This window comes from Lissotriton helveticus, chromosome 3_1, assembly GCF_964261635.1.
Source record: "Lissotriton helveticus chromosome 3_1, aLisHel1.1, whole genome shotgun sequence".
Classification (NCBI taxonomy): Eukaryota; Metazoa; Chordata; class Amphibia; order Caudata; family Salamandridae; genus Lissotriton; species Lissotriton helveticus.
In genome coordinates, this window is record NC_136061.1 from 1,037,302,141 (window position 1) to 1,037,320,669 (window position 18,529).

The 18,529-nt window shown below is 47.1% G+C and overlaps 1 protein-coding gene across 4 annotated transcripts in view; it reads right to left on the reverse strand.

The window, feature by feature from the left end:
* Positions 1-18,529, reverse strand: part of DYNC1I2 (dynein cytoplasmic 1 intermediate chain 2) — a 459,267-nt gene that overhangs the window by 44,853 nt on the left and 395,885 nt on the right. For all 4 annotated transcript variants that reach the window (XM_078681574.1, XM_078681573.1, XM_078681572.1 and 1 more), the window contains one exon: positions 7,724-7,857. In XM_078681574.1, the coding sequence (XP_078537700.1) occupies positions 7,724-7,857 (134 nt within the window). The remainder of the gene's footprint in view (positions 1-7,723; positions 7,858-18,529) is intronic.

The following is an 18,529-nucleotide window of genomic DNA, read 5'->3' on the forward strand; positions in this document are numbered from 1 at the left end:
ATGAAGGGGCAGCCTGATCAGAGGACCGATGGCCATGCTCAACAGCTCGGGATACCAGACTTTCCGTGCCCAATCTGGAGCCACAACGATGACTTTGGCTCGGTCGTTCTTCATCATCTTGAGAACTCTGGGCAGAAGAAAGATATGGGCCAAAAGTCATAAAGGAGGCTGGAGCTCCACTCAAGATGGAAACGTTCTCCGAGCAAGAGCCACTCTGGAAACTCCAGTGTACAGAACTGCTGACATTGCACATTCTCACCAGTGGCGAACAGATCTGTCCAAAGTGCCGCAAGAGACCTTGCACCACCTACGGATGGAGACGCCATTCATGATCCGCTAGGCATATTCGGCTAAATTCGTCCGCTCTGGCATTTAGAGAACCCACCAGAGGTCGTACCAGCAGGTATAGGCCTTGCTGTTCCAGCCATGTACAGAGACGGAGGGCCTCCTGACAAAGGGTCCTTGACCCCACCCGCCCTGCTTATTGCAGTACTACATTGCGGTGGTGTTGTCTGTGAATACTTGCACTAGCCTCCAGTGGATGGACGAGTAGAAAGGCTTTCAATGCTAATCCGACTGCAGGTTGATGTGGAGTCTGGATTCCACCGGAAATCAGAGTCCTCTGCTCTCCACCTCTTCCCAGATGGCCATCCTATCCCAGGAGTGACGCATCTGTCACTACTGTCAGATCTGGTTGAGGAAGGAAGAGGGGTCTGACGTTGACCCAATTGCAGTTCGTAAGCCACCACTTTGGTCTGAGATCTGGACCATGTCGGAGAGATTTCCCATATGCTCCACCCACTGGAACTTCAGGTCCCACTGCAGAGCCCGCATATGCCAAAGGGCATGTGTCACAAGCAGAATGCAGGAAGCCATGAGGCCAAGCAGCCTCAGAGTTAGTCTTACCAAAATCCAGAAAAGAGTATGAAACATCCGTATCATAGCCTGAATATCCTGGATTTGCTGATTGGGAGGACAGGGCAGAAATTGGACGGTGTCCAGAACAGCTCCGATAAAACAGAGCATCTGAGAAGGAGCAAGGTGTGACTTCGGCAAGTTGATCGTGAACCTTAGCGAATGCAGGACGTCCACCGGAGTCGGGAGATGACAGCCTGGGGCGAGCCCACCTTCAACAGCCAGTCATCAAGATGGGGCAAGACTGTACCCTAGATCTCTGCAGATGAGCGCCAATCACCGCCACCTCCTTGGGGAATAGTGGAGGGGCACTGGTGAGGTCAAAAGGGAGCACAGTGAACTGCAAATGCTCATGGTCCACCGTGAACCGGCAGCAACGCCTGTGGGCAGGCAGGACTGGAATGTGGCAGTATGCGTCCTGCAAGTCCACGCCACCATCCAGTCTCCAGGGCAGACAGGACCTGAGCAAGAGTGAGCTTCTTGAATTTTTCCTTCTTGAGGAAGAAATAGAGAGACTGCAAGTCGAGGATAGGACAAAGGCCTCCGTCCCTCTTGGGAACCAGAAAGTAGCGGGAATAGCAACCACTACCTACTTCTGGCGTCGGCACTCTCTTTATGGCTCCTTTGGCCAGAAGAGCCGTCACTTCCAGGCAGAGAAGAGATAGGTGGACCTCCGTAAGCCTGTCGTAAGTAGGTGGCATAGAAGGAGGGTAGCCTCAAAGGGGAAGAAGTAGCCCATTTGGAAAATCTGCAGAACCCACCTGTCTGATGTTATGGACTGGAAATCAAGATTTTTCTTCGCTTTGCATTTTCACCATCACAGATGTTACAAGAGATCGGTGGACCTCCATCAGCCTGTCATAAGTAGGGAGCATGGAGAGAGGGGTAGCCTCACAATCACCATGCAAGCAGCCCGAGCGTTGACAGATTTGGGTGGAGAACCCTCCCCAGCTGATGTGACAAAAGATCGTCATGAAAGGGCAGCCTGATCAGAGGACCGATGACCATGCTCAACAGCTCGGGATACCAGACTCTCCGTGCCCAATCTGGAGCCACAACGATGACTTTGGCTCGGTCGTTCATCATCATCCTGAGAACTCTGGGCAGAAGAAAGATATGGGCGAAAAGTCATAAAGGAGGCTGGAGCTCCACTCAAGATGGAAACGTTCTCCGAGCAAGAGCCACTCTGGAAACTCCAGTGTACAGAACTACTGACATTGCACATTCTCATCAGTGGCGAACAGATCTATCCAAGGTGCTGCAAGAGACCTTGCAATACCTACGGATGGAGACGCCATTCATGATCCGCTAGCCATCTTCGGCTAAGTTAGTCCTCTCTGGCATTCAGAGAACCCGCCAGAGGTCGTACCAGCAGGTATGGGCCTTGCTGTTCCAGCCATGTACAGAGACGGAGGGCCTCCTGACAAAGGGTCCCTGTCCCCACCCGCCCTGCACAGATGTTACAAGAGATCGGTGGACCTCCTTCAGCCTGTCATAAGTAGGGAGCATGGAGAGAGGGGTAGCCTTGAAGAGGAGGGAGAAGCCCCTCCGGATTATCTGAAAAACCCACCTGTCCGATGTTATGGACTGCCAGCGGGGCAGGAGATGTTGAATAATACCACCCACTGTGCGTCTATGATGGTAAATTGGCAGACTAGGAGGGTTTGGAGGCTGCGGCTACTAGAGGGAGGGGTAGTCTCGAAAGGAGGGGTAGCCTCAAAGGGGAGGGAGTAGCACCTCTGGACAATCTGCAGAACCCACCTGTTCGATGTTTGTGGACTGTAAATTAAGATTTTTCTTCTCTTTGCATTTTCACTATCACAGAGGTTACTAGAAATCGGTGGACCTCCATCAGAGTGTCGTAAGTAGGTGGCATGGAGGGAGGGATAGCTTCGAAGGGGAGGGAGTAGCACCTCCAGACAAACAGCAAACCTCACCTGTCTGATGTTATGGACTGTCAGCGGGGCAGATGATGGTGAAACCTAAAACCCACTGAGCGGTAACGGGCAGACTAGGAGAGTTTGGAGGCTGCGGCTGTTGGAGGGGTTTGGGGGGTTGGTGGAGTGACCCGACCGCTGGCCACCCGACCCACTCAACTTCTTCTTGTGGGACTTGGACTTACCAGACTGGCTCGACGACTTGGAGTGCGACGAGGACCTGGGCCTCATTGACTGCTCCCGGGACCTTCGTCTCGACTGGGACCTCAATTGTCGTGGCATCGCATGTCGAGCCATCATAAGATTGAGAGATTGCTCCTTCAAGGCCTTTGGGTGCATGGCGTGGCAGTCAGGGTAGGCCTTTGGGTCGATGTCCTGCTTAAGGGCACCAGAAGCCTACAAAGTGCGGGTTTGTCACCAACATCGGTCGGTGACAGGTGTCGCAGGGCTAGAAGCCAGCCTTCTCCAATGACATTTCTGCCACACCAGGAGGTAGATGTCAAAAAAGACTTTGACAAAATGTTGAAAAACCTAGTCAAAAAGTACCAAGGGGTATCTTTTCCCAGATCTGCGCTGGCTAGAGTGGAAAGAAAAGAACTGACGTTAACACGCCTGGGTGTCGCCTATATAGGCACCGCAAACATCACTTCTGGTGTGGACGACACCAAGTGGAGATAAACAATGACACCTAAGCATGGGTACTGCTTCCTAAAAATTTCCAGATCTAGTGTGACGACTGGGATAATTCTGAGGTAAGGAATCTGCAGCTAGATGTCTCTATCAGATAATTTAATGTCTCTGAGAAAGACTATGTTAAATAAGAATAACTACCCACAAACTTGCAGGTAGTGTGGGTGTTTGATGCATCAGTACCCTGGTTACCTTGAACACATTTCCTACCCTATTGCTAAAATGAGAAAAGGGGCAAATCCTCTGAAATCAGTCTTTGGGCTTGCATCTCACACACATTCCAATTTTTTAATTTTTTAATATGACCTCTGAATATGCAACTCCATGTTACTTTTTTAGTATTTAAATTTAATTCAGGTGTGTAAAAAGTATGCAAATCAAACCCATGAAATTACAGAACTTGATAAAGAAAGAAATTTACAGAAATTTGATCGACCTCACAATTTGTTTGCTAGTGCATGGATTGATCAATGGCATACCTTTTTTTAAAGAAATGCATTCCCACATATGTTATTTTAGGATGAGAAGCCTATAAAGCAATTTTGCCAGAAATTAGCATCCACTATAGTTGATAGATTATTAACACAAGACAGTACAATAATAAAGCTCTTCCAATGAAAACTGCTTTAATTCAAGAAGTTCCATTAATTATTTATTTTTTGTTTTTTCTAGTGCTGAATACCACACTTCTAGGTTTTCAAAGATCTATGAATGACAGACGTTACTATCCGATTTAATGGTAGACTATTAACTAGCCTTAGTAGGATGGATGTTAGAGTTGACCTTGCCTCGCACGCTCACGCATGAACATGGCCCAAAGGCCAGGATCTGACAAGTCAGTGTGTAGGCTGTTTATGAGGCTTTTTATCGTCTTGTGGGTTTTACAAACATTGCTTGCAGAAACTTGTGAAAATCATAACTTGCGAACACATATATTATGTGTCTTTGCTAGTTCAAAATGGCCTGAATTATGGCCACTTTTTTAGTTATGTTATTCGATAATGGGGGTACTTTTATTTTATTTCCCAGGCCTATTCTTCATCCGAGTCTGGCTCTGCCACACAATATTGCACTCCACTGCCTTTCTTGTGGTCGACACTATCTAGTTATAGTTAGGTCTGCATTTCCATGGAGGGAGAACTTTTTGGTTTGCTATTAACTTTGGACATATTTTTAATGAATATGCACAAAACCTTCCCAATTAAAAAGTTCATCCTTCTTCCTGGAAAGTGATCCGGGGTGATTTGTCAAGCAGGAGCAGAGAAAATAGGGGGGGTCCCAAAATGTAAAAGACCCATGCATTTTCCATAGTGTTCTTTAATATGGGCTGCTGAAAAAGTGCTGAACACAATGATACGAAATTCGGCAGTAAGGTAGATCTTGGGCGAAAGCTCTGATTGGCTGCCAGCTACATGAGCGGCCAGGGGCCCTGGAGAGCCCACCTAGGGTCAAAATGTATGAAAATGGGGAATGGCCACGCGGCCCCTCTCCCGTGCCTCAAAAGGCTCTAGGGAGTCGACCCATGTGTCCAAAATAAGAGAAAATGAGAAGGGGGGCAAGTGGTCCCCCTCCCCGAGCCTTGAGAGGCCCCGGGGAGCTCACACCCAATGTAAGAACATGGGGAGAGGGTCTGTGCGGTACTCTCCACCACCCCATCCCCTGGGATATAACTGTATCCCTGCCCGCAGTGGTGTGGGCAGAAAAACCTGTGTTTGCTCTTGCTTGGTGGGAGTATTTTTAAATCGCCCACCAAGCGAAAACAAACACCTAGTCCTCTCCAAGTAGATGGAAGCTTAGAAAATGCTCCTGCCCGCTAGGAGCAGACTTTAGATCCATTTCCCTTCCCACAGTGAAGCAGCAGGGAAAGAGATCTAAATATTGCTCCAGCCTGCAGGCGGTTTAATTACCTTTTGCCATTTGTTCTCTGCGTTCTAAGGGGATTTCTCCAACGCTTGTCTTTTTCTAAAAGTCGTTGTGGAGTCCTCCATGTCTGACTCCCCTCCTCATACGAGTTCAGCAGTGCTCGATGTTCTCCTCGTCACTGGATAACCAGAGATCTTTCAGAGATTACTGTGTCTGCTGAGGGCTAGAGATGGGGTCGTTTTTTAGCCTCAGCCAACGTCGTACCTTGAGCGTCTTGGGTACAAGCTTGGTGCAGGCCTCACAGTCTTCGTCCTTGTGGTCCCTCAGAAGACAAAGGTTGCATACCTTCTGAGGGTCTTTTTGGACGAATATGTGGTGACAGCTGGGGTAGAAATTAAAAGGGGCATTTTCCATGACCCTTTATTGCCTCTCCCCTCTTCCTTCTTCAAAAACTGCTGGGGTCAAGAAGGCTCCCCTTCTTCGTTCCATAGACCTTCTCATGGTCGTAAGTGTTTTTTTCGTTGATTTTCCGACTTGTCTTCTTTCCTCTGTGATTCTTCAGAGCTCCTTTGGTGTGCTTCGAGACCCAATGTCGGAAAAAAGAATCTGAAGATGATGATCATTCCCCGGAACTTCTGGGGCACCGTCTGACATCACATGATAGATGGACCAGATGGTGGTCGACGACGCCCACCCAAAAAAAACACAAAAAAACCAACAACCACTTCATTGTCAGATCCAACCACTGCATGGCGTAATAATGCTCAGCATGAAAATCCGGAAAAGGATTCATGCTGCAAACTTGACTTTCTCCGAACAGTTGTATACAGATTGCACACCGTACAATGAGGATTTCCTATATATATCTGTGGTTGATTGCTAATGTGAACTATGCTAGCTGTAAAGTGTATGGTATAGGGTCAATGTTGCACATAATGCATGCTTTCTACACCTAAGTGAGTTGAGTCTGTGATGGCAGTAATGAAGGCTGATATTCTCAGCTATTTTGTACTTACTATCAGGCCTCTAATGCATAGTAATTTATAGACCAATATGCGGAAAAAACAAAGCTTTGATGATGTCACCAGTGATGTCATAGCACAAGTCATGAATGATGTCATATGTGAGGTAAAAAAGTGCTTGCAGGGGCACAAGTTACAGTTCGTGCTGCTAACTATATTTGGTGGATTTCTGTTTTTTTTTGTTCAAAACATTAATGACTGACCTATTCACATATAAAGCTAATGTAAAATATATATATATATATATATATATATATATATATATATATATATATTTATATAAAAAAGCAAACTGAAGAACCTAAAAACATTATTGCAAATGCCTGTCGAAAGCAACAATTGATTACGATTTAGTGCAAAAGTGCTAGATTTATGTGCGGCAGGTGCACTGCTCACAAAAGACGACAAATTCGAGATTCCTTCAATACGCCATTTTATTAAACAAGAGGAGAAATGACTAGATGATAATATGACTAAAGCAAAAGTGGCAACAGCTATTCACAAATTGGAGAACGATATAAGACAGGTCAGGCGAACTTCCATCAGAGTTATACAAATGCTTCAAAGACCAACTGCTTGCACCAGTCCAATGGTTTTGTGCCCAGATTCAATTTCCCACTTCGAAATCACAATCCTCAGACAATACCACAATTGCAATTTTTTCCAAAAAATAATTAAATCCTACATTTTCCCACAGGCATATTTCAGTTTAACAATGATATATGAATATTTTGAAAAACACTTATGTAGATTGGCTAGAATAATCCATTTGCTATGGGATTATTCTGAATATGGAAATTGGGAAAATAAACTAGCCCTCTGGATGGGGCGCTCTCCTTGAATTGGCCATTTCTGCCGATGCTGAGAAGGCTTTTGATTTAGTCAGCTGGAAATATCTTATGAGCTGCTGTGAACCAGACTGGCTTAAGGCCTGAGTTTACCCTAATTCTCCAAGCATCGTACACCCAACCTAAGGCAATGCTTTGCATCAATCAAATCAAAACGAATGTCTACTAATGTGGACTTAAGTATGGGCCTGCGGATTTGAAGTAGGAAGGCTGGGTAATGATTAACTATGTGGGATTGGTGAGGTTTGTATGCTGTTAATTCTAGTGCATTCCAGTGTAAGTAATATTTCAATTCTTTGGAACCGAGGCATTTCTGTATGCTTTTCTCCTTCGACTATAAGTTCTGAAAACAGACTTTTAACACAGTTATTATTGTGCTTGAAAAACTAAAACATCTCACTGACAGTTCTACAGCTAGGAAAAACATGATTTCATGATTCACTTCTACCTGCCATGACGGCATGCTGTGTAGACGGAGCCCTCTTCACTCCCAACAACAAAGTTGTTGACATCTCCAACAGGGAAAGACATGCAGGTGACCGCAACAGACTTGGATTGCTTATGAACGAGCTCCATGCTATCCTGTTGAGAAAAACATGAAGGTTATGCTTTTGAAACTTCACATCTTCACTTGACTGTGTGCTCTGTAGGGTTCCCAATATCATGTATCTGCAGATCATCTCTCTTCAGAAGCCCTACACTTGAAAAAACGATTGGTCATTCGATAAAACACATTTTGTGCTTGGCAGAATAAAGAATAAAAGACGTTGCTCTAAAAAGGACATCTCAGCCATGCGTATAAACCCACTTGCAATAAAGAAGAACACAATCTATGGATCAGCAATGATGTGGATTTTTCCTTGGTAAATGTTGCCATTACTACTTGTGAACAAGCCAAAATATTTAGTTGGCCAAGAAAGCAACATATTGAAGGAACTAAGTGCAAACAGCTTCTTATGGAAAGAGTAAATTGCAAGACAGGATAAGTCCTATGTCCATCCACACTGTTAAACAAGGCACACTTTTCTAAATAGACATGGACAGGAAATGTAAATCGGACGACCGTGAAACTAAAGTATTGTACCCACTCACGCAGCTGTTCTCAGAGAGGAGACACTAGGATTCAGTGTTAATGAGGCAGTAATTAACAATATAATTTAAGATGTTATGTACTAAAGCGTAAACATTGAAGAGCAATGTTACGGAACGTATTACAACAGGTTTTAAATTACTTCAATTAGGAAGGCAGTTTCATTTTAGGTTTCGTATTTAGGGATTATAAGCAAAGTAGATTCTCATTCTATAGCCAGTTCAAGATTTTTAGTATTCTAAGCTTTCTAAAGTTATCAATTTAAGTCTTGTGAAAGGCATCCTAAACTAAGCACGTGCAAGGCTTATTTTTAATCTAAATTGTGTGGACAAAACTTTTCGTGTTCTGCACCCCAATGCTGATTAAATGTTGGAACTGTTAGAGTAAGAAAAGCGTCACCACTGCATCTTTCTCAGGTAATTTAAAATTAAGCAAAATATGCATAACAGACTAGAGTGAGGTATTGGAACTAAATTATGCTGGTGAAAGGGGCAAGACCAGTTCTTTTAACAATAGGATTTATAAGTGGATACCCGTTAACGTCAACCATAATTCCACCTGCCATATTTAAATTTTTTTGCAAGCTCTTTTTAGTTTCCTTAATGCATCTATTAAAGTTTTCCTGTGGTTGATAGGTCTTCAAATTATTAGAAGTGATAGAATTACCAGATGAGTTACTTAAGAGGAATGGCTAAAGACAACAAACGAGTCTAACAAATGGTGCAATGTTAAATACAATTCTTTAGATAATTTTTTTGTACCAGACAAGTTTAACATCGAAACTACCATGAACTAAAAAAAAATGATCTAACTTGCCTGCAATAAACCTTTCCACAGTGAATCCCTCCTTTCGTAACTGAAGGCAGAAATGTTATGGGTGGGGAGGCAATTACCGCTCTGTTACAGCAACAGAAGAAGGGTTATTCCTATGTAATAGGCAGACTGACGGTGCCCTTACTCACTCCTCCATGTTCTTACATGTGCAGTAAATGGGGAAAGCTGATATAAACTCACTGCCGCAAAAAAATCATGACATTGGTTTTTCTTTTGGTTACTTAATTCCCCTGATTTTAGTGAGTGGATGGAATGTTTGTGGCAGAGACAGATTCACTTCAGATAGCGTTTGCTACTTCCTATTCTAAACAGATCTATGAAATAACTGGGCTGTCGACTCTGGCCGGTGACAACGATACAGCAGCTGACCAGTTTGATAACTGGAACAGGACAGCTGTAAATGGCATCGCCCCCGAAATAAATAATACAGTTAAAAGAGCCTCAGCAACCGCACCCTGGTATAGTCCTGACCTAAAAGTCATGAAAATGAACTGTATAAGAAGTGAATGGACTTGGAGGACTGATTACAGCTCCAAGCACATGTCAGCCTGTAATGCGAACCTAGAAAAATATACGCAAGCAATCAACGAAGCTAAGCGGGCATATTTCACTGCTAAGATTGGGGATGCCGCACATTCCTCCAAGGAACTATTCAAAACTGTATTTGCATTAGTCAAACCACAGCATACTGCTCAGTTCAGACAAGATCAAGTTTTCTGTAATGAAATGGCTAACTTTTTTCAGAGTAAAGTGCAACTGATCTACAATGATCTTTTAAATGTGGCTAATGTTACGTCGGTTAGCAACACTGCAACCATAGAAGCCTGGGCAGCACACTGTAGGCTCCCACGTTTCAGGGCACTCACTCTGGAGGAGGTCCATAACCTCATGCTATTAACAAAATCGGGCTCCCCGAATGATCCCTGCCCCCCAGCCATATTTCAACTAGCATCTAAGACCATTAGTACACATCTTACCCCTCTTTTGAACCAAGTCTTAGAAACCGGTAAATATCCCAACGCTTGGAAAAAAGCCTGTATTAGGCCAATTCTCAAAAAAACAGCCCTTGATCCTTTAGAGTCCAAAAATTACTGGCCAATTTCCAGGTTGCCAATGACAGCTAATGTACTGGAAAAAGCCATACACAAGGAGCTGATACAATATCTGGAAGAGTATACCTTACTGGACCCGACACAGCATGGTTTTAGGCCCTGTCATTCGACTGGGACAGCCCTAATACTAGCTACTGAAGCGATTCGGAAGATAGTTGATGGGGGGATTGAGGGGGGGGGGGGTAGAGCGGTTCTCATCCTCTTAGATCTCTCAGCAGCATTTGATACCGTGAACCACACGGTGCTGGTGCAGCGGCTGAGGAATGTGGGAATAGAGGATACTGCTCTGACCCTCCTCTCCTCCTTCTTAGAAAATAGGGAACAGAACATTTATTGGGAGAATTTACAGTCTGAGATCTTTAAGCTCCCATGTGGTGTCCCGCAGGGATCTGCCTTGTCACCAAACCTTTTTAATATATACGTGACCCCGTTGGCCAATCTTGTCAGGAAACACGGCTTCTCCATCATGTACGCCGATGATTCACCGCTAACGATATCGGTATCTAAGCAACCAGAACTAGTGGCTAACAGTTTTCATGCGTGTCTGAAAGACATCATGATCTGGATGAGCCAACATTTTTTGAAAATAAACACTGACAAAACTGAGGTCCTGGAGTTTGGTAAGGGACCCTCTCTATGGAACAACAGCTGGTGGCCAACGGAGGCGGGAGTTTGTCCTCGCCCAGTTACCAAGGTTAGGAATCTGGTTGTGATCCTTGATGATCGACTCAATCTCTCTGCCCAAGTTAATCAGCTAACCTCCTCTTGCTTTTTCCTTCTAAAAACATTGAGGAAAATGTTCCCTTTCATTGCATATGAACTCCAAAAGACTGTTGTATTGGCACTTTTTCTTTCTAAATTAGACTACTGCAACGCGCTCTTTGTGGGAATTGATTAGGCGCAGAGGAGGAAGCTGCAATCCCTGCAAAATGCTGCAGCCAGACTGCTCATGAACATTCCCAAGGGTCGCCCCACCTCGGATGCCATTAGAGCTTTACATTGGCTTCCTGTCGAGCAAAGAGACGATTTTAAGTTTCTCTGCCTGGTGCACAAAGCAATCTACGGAGGAATTTCTGGGGAGATACAGAGGTTGTTCTCTAGGTATTCTCCTGCCAGAACACTTCGATCCTCTACGAAGGGCCAAATCTGTATCTTGAAAATCCGTAAGGCAACATGGGGGGGCCGCACTTTGTCATTTTGTGCGGCCAAACTCTGGAATCAGATGCCGTTCACATTGCGACTTCAACCTAACCTTCGGATGTTTAGGAAGGAGCTGAAAACTTGGTTATTTTCCACGATTTAACGTCTTATTCATGATGTTCTCAGTTCCATGTACCACAGTCAGCGCCAAAACGCCACGGCATTCGAGCGCTTAACAAGTAACAACTCAAATCAATCAGCCGTACAATCTCTTTCAAAAAAGAGAATATATTTTGGGTACCAGGGTGTAGGATAGCACATGGCACTTGCACGAAAGGGACAGGACTACAGTACTCACTGAGACTTAAGGGTAAAAGTGATACAAGAGTTTATGAGGAGAACAGGCCAGCAGGATCTGGGGAACAGGAGACATATCACTGAAAGCCCCTAATCATATTTTGGGAAATGCAGTACACCCAAAATGAATATAAGGAGGCAAGTGAAAGTAACCTTGGATTTACACGACTTTGCGAAAGGACACTTAATACGTGAAACTGTACCTCTACAGGGTCATATACTCACTGACCTGTAATACCTTCATGAGTTATAATTGGACCTGTATTATTTCATAAATACTAGCTGAAACATCTTATTGACTTATAGGGCAGATGCTTGATGAACAAGTTACTTACCTTCTGTAACAATCTGTAAGAGGCATATGTAGTTATAGATTCCTTATCTTTAGAATTACCCCAGGTGTCAGACTCGATATGGAGATTTTTTCTTTAGCAGTACCCCTGCGCGTCGGTAGGAGGCGTTGATCAACTCTGCGTCCATCCTTGGCGTCGTGGTCGCCGGAATGACATCAGGGTGTCTACTTAGACACAGCCTCTGCACGCTGACGTCAGTTCTGACATGACTTACCACACCAGAAGCGCAGAGCCATGCAAGACAATGACCACTGGTGCACATAACTAGGGCCCTCGAAGGGAGTCCCGATCCCTAGAAATCAGTTTGCAGAACGGGGAGGATGGGTGTGGCGGTAAGGAATCTATAATTAATGATGTCTCTTACAGATACATCGTAACTGAAGGTAAGGAACTTGTTCAGCTGAAAGAGACTGTAGTTAAAGATTTCTTACCTTCAGAATAGATACCCCAGCAATGCCAACCCCAGAGGTGGGTCTGCAAACCAAGTTCACACCAGAAAGTCCTGGAGAACAGAACGGCCTAAGTAGCCATTTCCATTGACTTGGCTGTCAAGGCAATAATGTTTGGTCAACGTGTGAAGAAATGCCCACGAGGCCGCCTGACAGATGTCAAGAAGTGGGACCCCACGACCCAAGGCAGTAGTAGCTGCCGTCGCCCTGGTGGAGCGGGCACGCAGTCCCAATGGGGCTTCCTACTTTGCCAAGGAGTAACAGATTTTAATGCATAGGACAACCCATCGAGAAATGGTGGGTTTTTGCACAAACTGACCTTTCTTGGCCCCCACATGCCGAACAAGGAGTTGATTGTCCACCCGGAAATCTTTTGTGCGGTCGAGATAGAAAGACAGCACACGTTTTGGGTCCAGAAGGTTGAGTCTCTCCTTCTCCTTGGAAGGGTGTGGAGGTGGGAAGAAAGTGGGCAAAGTGATGGTCTGTCCTATATGGAAAGAAGTAACCACTTTGGGAAGAAAAGAGGGCAGTGTGCGAAGGACTACTTTGTCCAGATGAACAGCAAGAAAGGAAGTTTGGAAGGCAAAGCTTGAAGCTCACTCACTCTGCGAGCAGAGGGGATGGCAACAAGAAAAGCTGCCTTCAGAGTGAGAAGCCTGAGATGACAGTTGTGAAGAGGCTCGAAGGGAGAGCACATAAGAAAGGTTAAGACCAGGTTCAAGTTCCACTTGGGCATTATGAACAGAGAAGGAGGAAAGAGGTGAGTAATGCCCTTTAGAAATCTATTTACAATAGGGGACTTGAAAAGAGAAGGGTGATCAGGAAGGCAAAGAAAGGCAGATATGGCTGAAATGTAGCCTTTAAGAGTGCCCAGGGCAGAGCCCTGCTGGGCCCAAGAAATTATATACAAGAGAACCTCTGAAAGAAGGGCAGAAAGGGGAACCACAGGCTTTGCTGTGCACTATGCCACAAACTTGTTCCATCTGCAGGCATATACTGTCTTAGTGGAGGGGCGCCTGGCTGCCAAGATAACGTTACAGACTTCAGGAGGAAGGTCAAAAGCTGTCAACTGTTGCCGCTCAATCTCCACCAAGGAAGTGGAGGCAGGACAGGTTCGGGTGGAGGACCCTCCCTTGCTGCTGCGACAAAAGATCCTCCTGAAGAGGCAGTCAGATGGGAGGACCGATTCGCCTTGCTCAAGAGCTCTGGGTACCAGATTCTTGCTGCCCAGTCCGGAACCACAATAATGACTAGGTCCCGGTCGCGCTTGATCTTCTTCAGCACTCTGGGTAGAAGTGGTACATGCAGAAATGCATATAGAAGGCCGCAGTTCCACTTGCCACAAAAAGCGTCGCTGAGCGAGTGCCGCCTTTGACATTCTAAAGAGCAGAATTGCTGACATTACACGTTCTTTTCTGTGGTGAACAGATCTAACCAAGGCTCTCCTCACCGCTGAAAGAGACATTGCACCACCTCCGAGTGAAGACAACATTTGTGATCCAACAGGCACTGGCGGCTGAGTTCGCCTGCCCTGGCGTTCAGAGAACCTGCCAGGTGTTGAACCATCATGGACATGCCCTGATGTTCCAGCCATGTCCAGAGACGAAGAGCCTCTTGACATAGGGTCAATGACCCCACCCCGCCCTGCTTCCTGCTTGGTGCAGTACCACATGGCGGTGGTGTTGTCTATGAACACCTGCACCACCTTCCCTTTGAGAGAGGTAAGGAATGCCTTCAGTGCCAGATTAATCGCCCGGAGCTCCAGCAGGTTGATATGGAGCCCGGACTCAGCCAGAGACCAGAGGCCTAGGATCCGCCTCTCTCAGATGTCCACCTCATCCCAGGACTGACGCATCTGTCACCTCCATGAGGTCTGGTTTGGGAAGGGGGTGGGATCTGCCTCTGACCCAAGCTGGCTTTGTTAGCCACCACCGCAGTTGTCGCGGAGTCCCCTCCGAGATCTGGACATAGTCAGAAAGATTCCCATGAAGTTGCGCCAGCTGGAACTTCAGGTCTCACTGCAGAGCCCGCTTCTGATGTCCATTCAATCGGGCTCTCCTTTTGATCCATGCCCTGCCTCTGTGACTAAACAAATCCCAGATACTGTTGAGGCAGCTTTTACTCCCTTGTTCAACACTATTCTTAAGTTGGGGCATTTTCCTAAAATATGTAAGACGGCTTCCGTTCTGTCTCTGTTTCAAAAACAAAACCTTGACCCCAAGGACCTGAACAATGATAGACCTATCTCCCGCCTCCCATTACCAGCAAAAATGATGGCGAAAGCCTTGAATGTGCAACTCAGCTGGTTCTTGCTGACCAATAATATACTGAAACCAACCCAATATGGATTCATAGCTGAACACAGCACTGAGTTGGCTTTGATCAAATCCACCGAGGAGGTTAGGGAGTCCCTGGACCGAGGAGGCGCCGCTATCCTGATCATGTTAGATCTCTCGGCGGCCTTCGATACGGTCCATCACAGGGTGCTGATGGACCGTTTAGCAGAAAATGGGGTTCAAGGCATGGCCTAGAATCTCCTGAAGTCCTTTCTCACAGACAGAGTGCAAACAGTGGACCTGGACAAGGCTAGCCCCAAACCCTTCTCCCTTCCCCGTGTGGTGCCTTAGGGATCCTCCCTGAGCCCCACACTTTTTCCTATTTACGTATCTCCGCTGGGAGCCCTGATAAGATCTTTCGGGTTCCAACTGACATCATATGCGGATGATTATACGCAAATTGTTCTGTCCCTTCAGCGTGGCCATGAATCTGAAACTGAAATAAAATGTCACAACTGTATGAAAGCCATATCAGGATGGATGGCGTCCAACTGCCTGAGACTTAATTCTGGAAAAACCGAAGTCATTATTTTTGGTGATAATATAAATATCTGGACACCGGATTGGTGGCCGAAATAACTAGGAACACTCCTTGAACCAGTTGAGAAAGTGAGGAACTTGGGGGTTATTATGGACAATAAACTCACCTTTGGAGATCAGATAAGTGGGGTGGTCTGCTCTTGCTTCTTTCTTCACAGAATTCTGAAGAAAATAAAGTTCCTTCTTTCTGGTGACAGCCGGAGGACAGTGGTTACAGCCCTCATTATGTCCCGCATTGACTACTGTAATAGTCTCTATTTGAATATCCAAAAGAGACATTTGAACAAACTTCAAGTAGTCCAAAACGCAGCAGCTATGCTGCTGACGGGTACACGTAGGTTTGTCTCTGTCAAGAGGAAATTAAGACCGCTGCATTGGCTCCCAGTGAAACATTGGGCCCAATTTACATCTCTCTGTACAGTCTTTAAGGCATTAAATGGAGTAGGGCCTGACTACTTGAAACAGTTCGAGTGGTGTGTCCCTGAATAACCTTGCGCTCTCAGGCATCTAAACTGGTGATGGTACCCTTGATCAAAAAAGCCTGCTGGGGGGCAGGAGTTTCACTGCCTCCGCGGCAAAATCATGGAACAATCTACCATCCCATCTTAGAAATGAAACTGAGCTCCTCTCCTTCAGGCGAGGGCTGAAAACCTGGTAATTTACATTATAGTGGTTTCGCTCCTTGGGAACCATTAGGCAGTGCCCAGCGCCAGGACACCTTAGGGTAACAGTCGCATTTTGGAAATTTTATTAACTTAACATAACATATGCCACCTGACATGATCCACCAGCAGGATGCAGGAGGCCATGAGGCCCAGCAGCCTCAGGGTCATTCTCACCGAAATCCGGGATAGAGGCTGAAACATCAGTATCATAGCCCGAATATCCCGGAATCGCTGCTCAGGAGGATAAGCCCGAAACTGCACTGTATTCAGAACTGCTCCGATCAAAAGGAGCTTCTGAGAGGGTGTCAGGTGTGACTTTGGCACGTTGATAATGAACCCCAGTGAGTACAGGAGGTCTGCCGTAGTCTGGAGGTGGGAGACGACAGCCTAGGGCAATCCCGCCTTCAACAGCCAGTTGTTGAGATAGTGGAAGTCTGGAACCCCTGATCTGCGCAGATGAGGTTTGACCACCACCATCACTTTCTTGAACACCCGAGGGGCACTGGTAAATTAAAAATGCTCGTGGCATACCGTGACCCGTAGGCAACGTCTGTGGGCTGGCAGGACGGGGATAAGGAAGTATGCGTCCTGCAAGTCCAACGCTACCATCCAGTCTCCGGGGTCGAGGGCAGACAGGACCTGAGCCAACATGAGCATTTTGAACATCTCCTTCCGGAGGAAGCGGTTAAGGGCCCGGAGGTCTAAGATAGAAAGCAGGCCTTTGTCCTTCTTGGTTACCAGAAAATAGTGGGAGTACCAACCATGACCTACTTCTGGCACAAGGACCCTTTTGATAGCTCCCTTGGCCGAAGAGAGCTGTAACTCACGGGTGGAAAAGGGCCATGTCATCCTCCGACATGCGATGAAGGATGGTGGCATGGAGGGAGGAGTAGTCTCGAAGGGGAGGGAGTATCCCCTTCGGACTATCTGCAAAACCCACCTGTCCGATATGATGTTTTGCCAGTGGGGGAGGGGATGAAGCATATGGTTGCCCTGAAAAGTCGGCCTAGGAGGCTGCTGCAGGGTTGGAGGTCATGGGTGGACTGGCCCGCCCACTGGCCCCCAGGCACAAGTCGCTGGGTCCTACGTCCCCTGCCACGAACGTGGTGGGCCACCCCTTCTGTAACCACGGAAGGGGTGAAAAGATTGCGTGAGGCGAGAGGTTGCAGCGAGGCCGAAAGATCTGGCCGTAGCCCTAGAATCCTTGAAGCGCTCGAGCCCTGAGTCCGCCTTGTCACCGAAAAGGCAACGGCCCTCAAAGGGCATGTCCAGTAAGGTGGATTGGACATCCCCAGAGAAACCAGACGTCCTCAACCAGACGCAGCGCCTCAAGGCTACTGACTTAGAAACCGTTCTGCCCAGAGAGTCGGCGGTATCCAGCCTACATCTGATAGTGAACTTAGCTGCGTCTCTACTCTCTGCCACTGCACGGGTGAGAACGGCCCTGGCTTCCTCCGAACACTGTGGCAGCACTTGCACAACCGTATCCCACACTGTATGGGTATAAAGGCCCAAGAGGCATGCGGTGACCACCGGCCGCAGCGCTAACCTGGTGGAAGAAAACATCTTCTTCCTAAGGTGTTCCAGCTTCTTGGATTCCCTATCTGGGGGAGCAGTAGGGAATGCACCCTTAGAGGACGAGGCTAGGACCACCGGCACCAAGCTCTCGGGGGTTGGGTGTTGGGAGAGGAAAAGTGGCTTGCCCGGGGCCGGGCAGTGGCGTCGGGGCAATCATCTTGTCCACAGGAGCCCCTGTGCTTGGCTTGGACCAAATGCCCTGAAGCACGTCGGTGAGGGTTTCATTAAAAGGCAGAAGGCAGAAGGGGCAGCTACTGGTGAAGCACATCTGTCAGGAGGTTAGTCCTGACTGCCACCATAGGCAGCTCCAGGCCCAAGGCCTCAGGCGCCCTACGCAACACCACTGCGCATGAAGCTCCCTCCTCCGTAGCCACGGTGGGGGGGGAAGCATGCAAAGGTCTGGGGAGGTATCCAAACGACTGGCATCACCTAATTACTCTCGCCAGTCCGGCTCTTCAAGCTGGTCAGTCAAAGGGTCCACAGTCCTCCTCCCCCCTCCTCAGGCCTGAAAAGAACACCAGAAATGAACAGAGGCACAAACAAGCGACTTCAATCTGGCGTCCAAATCAGGGGTGATGAGGAAGGTTGGTGCCGGTCGGGGGCACAACCGGCACCGGGGGCATCACTGGAATCGGCACCGGGGAAGGTACCGTGAGGTCGACCGGCGTCGATCCGGATCCAGACCTGGATACTCGGGGCCCTCCGGAGCCCGGGCCAGAGCCGCCGGCACCGAAGGCCCAAGGCCCCCAAGCCAAGTCCATGGGCCCGAAGGCGTGCCAGCAGAGTCGGGCTGCCCAAAG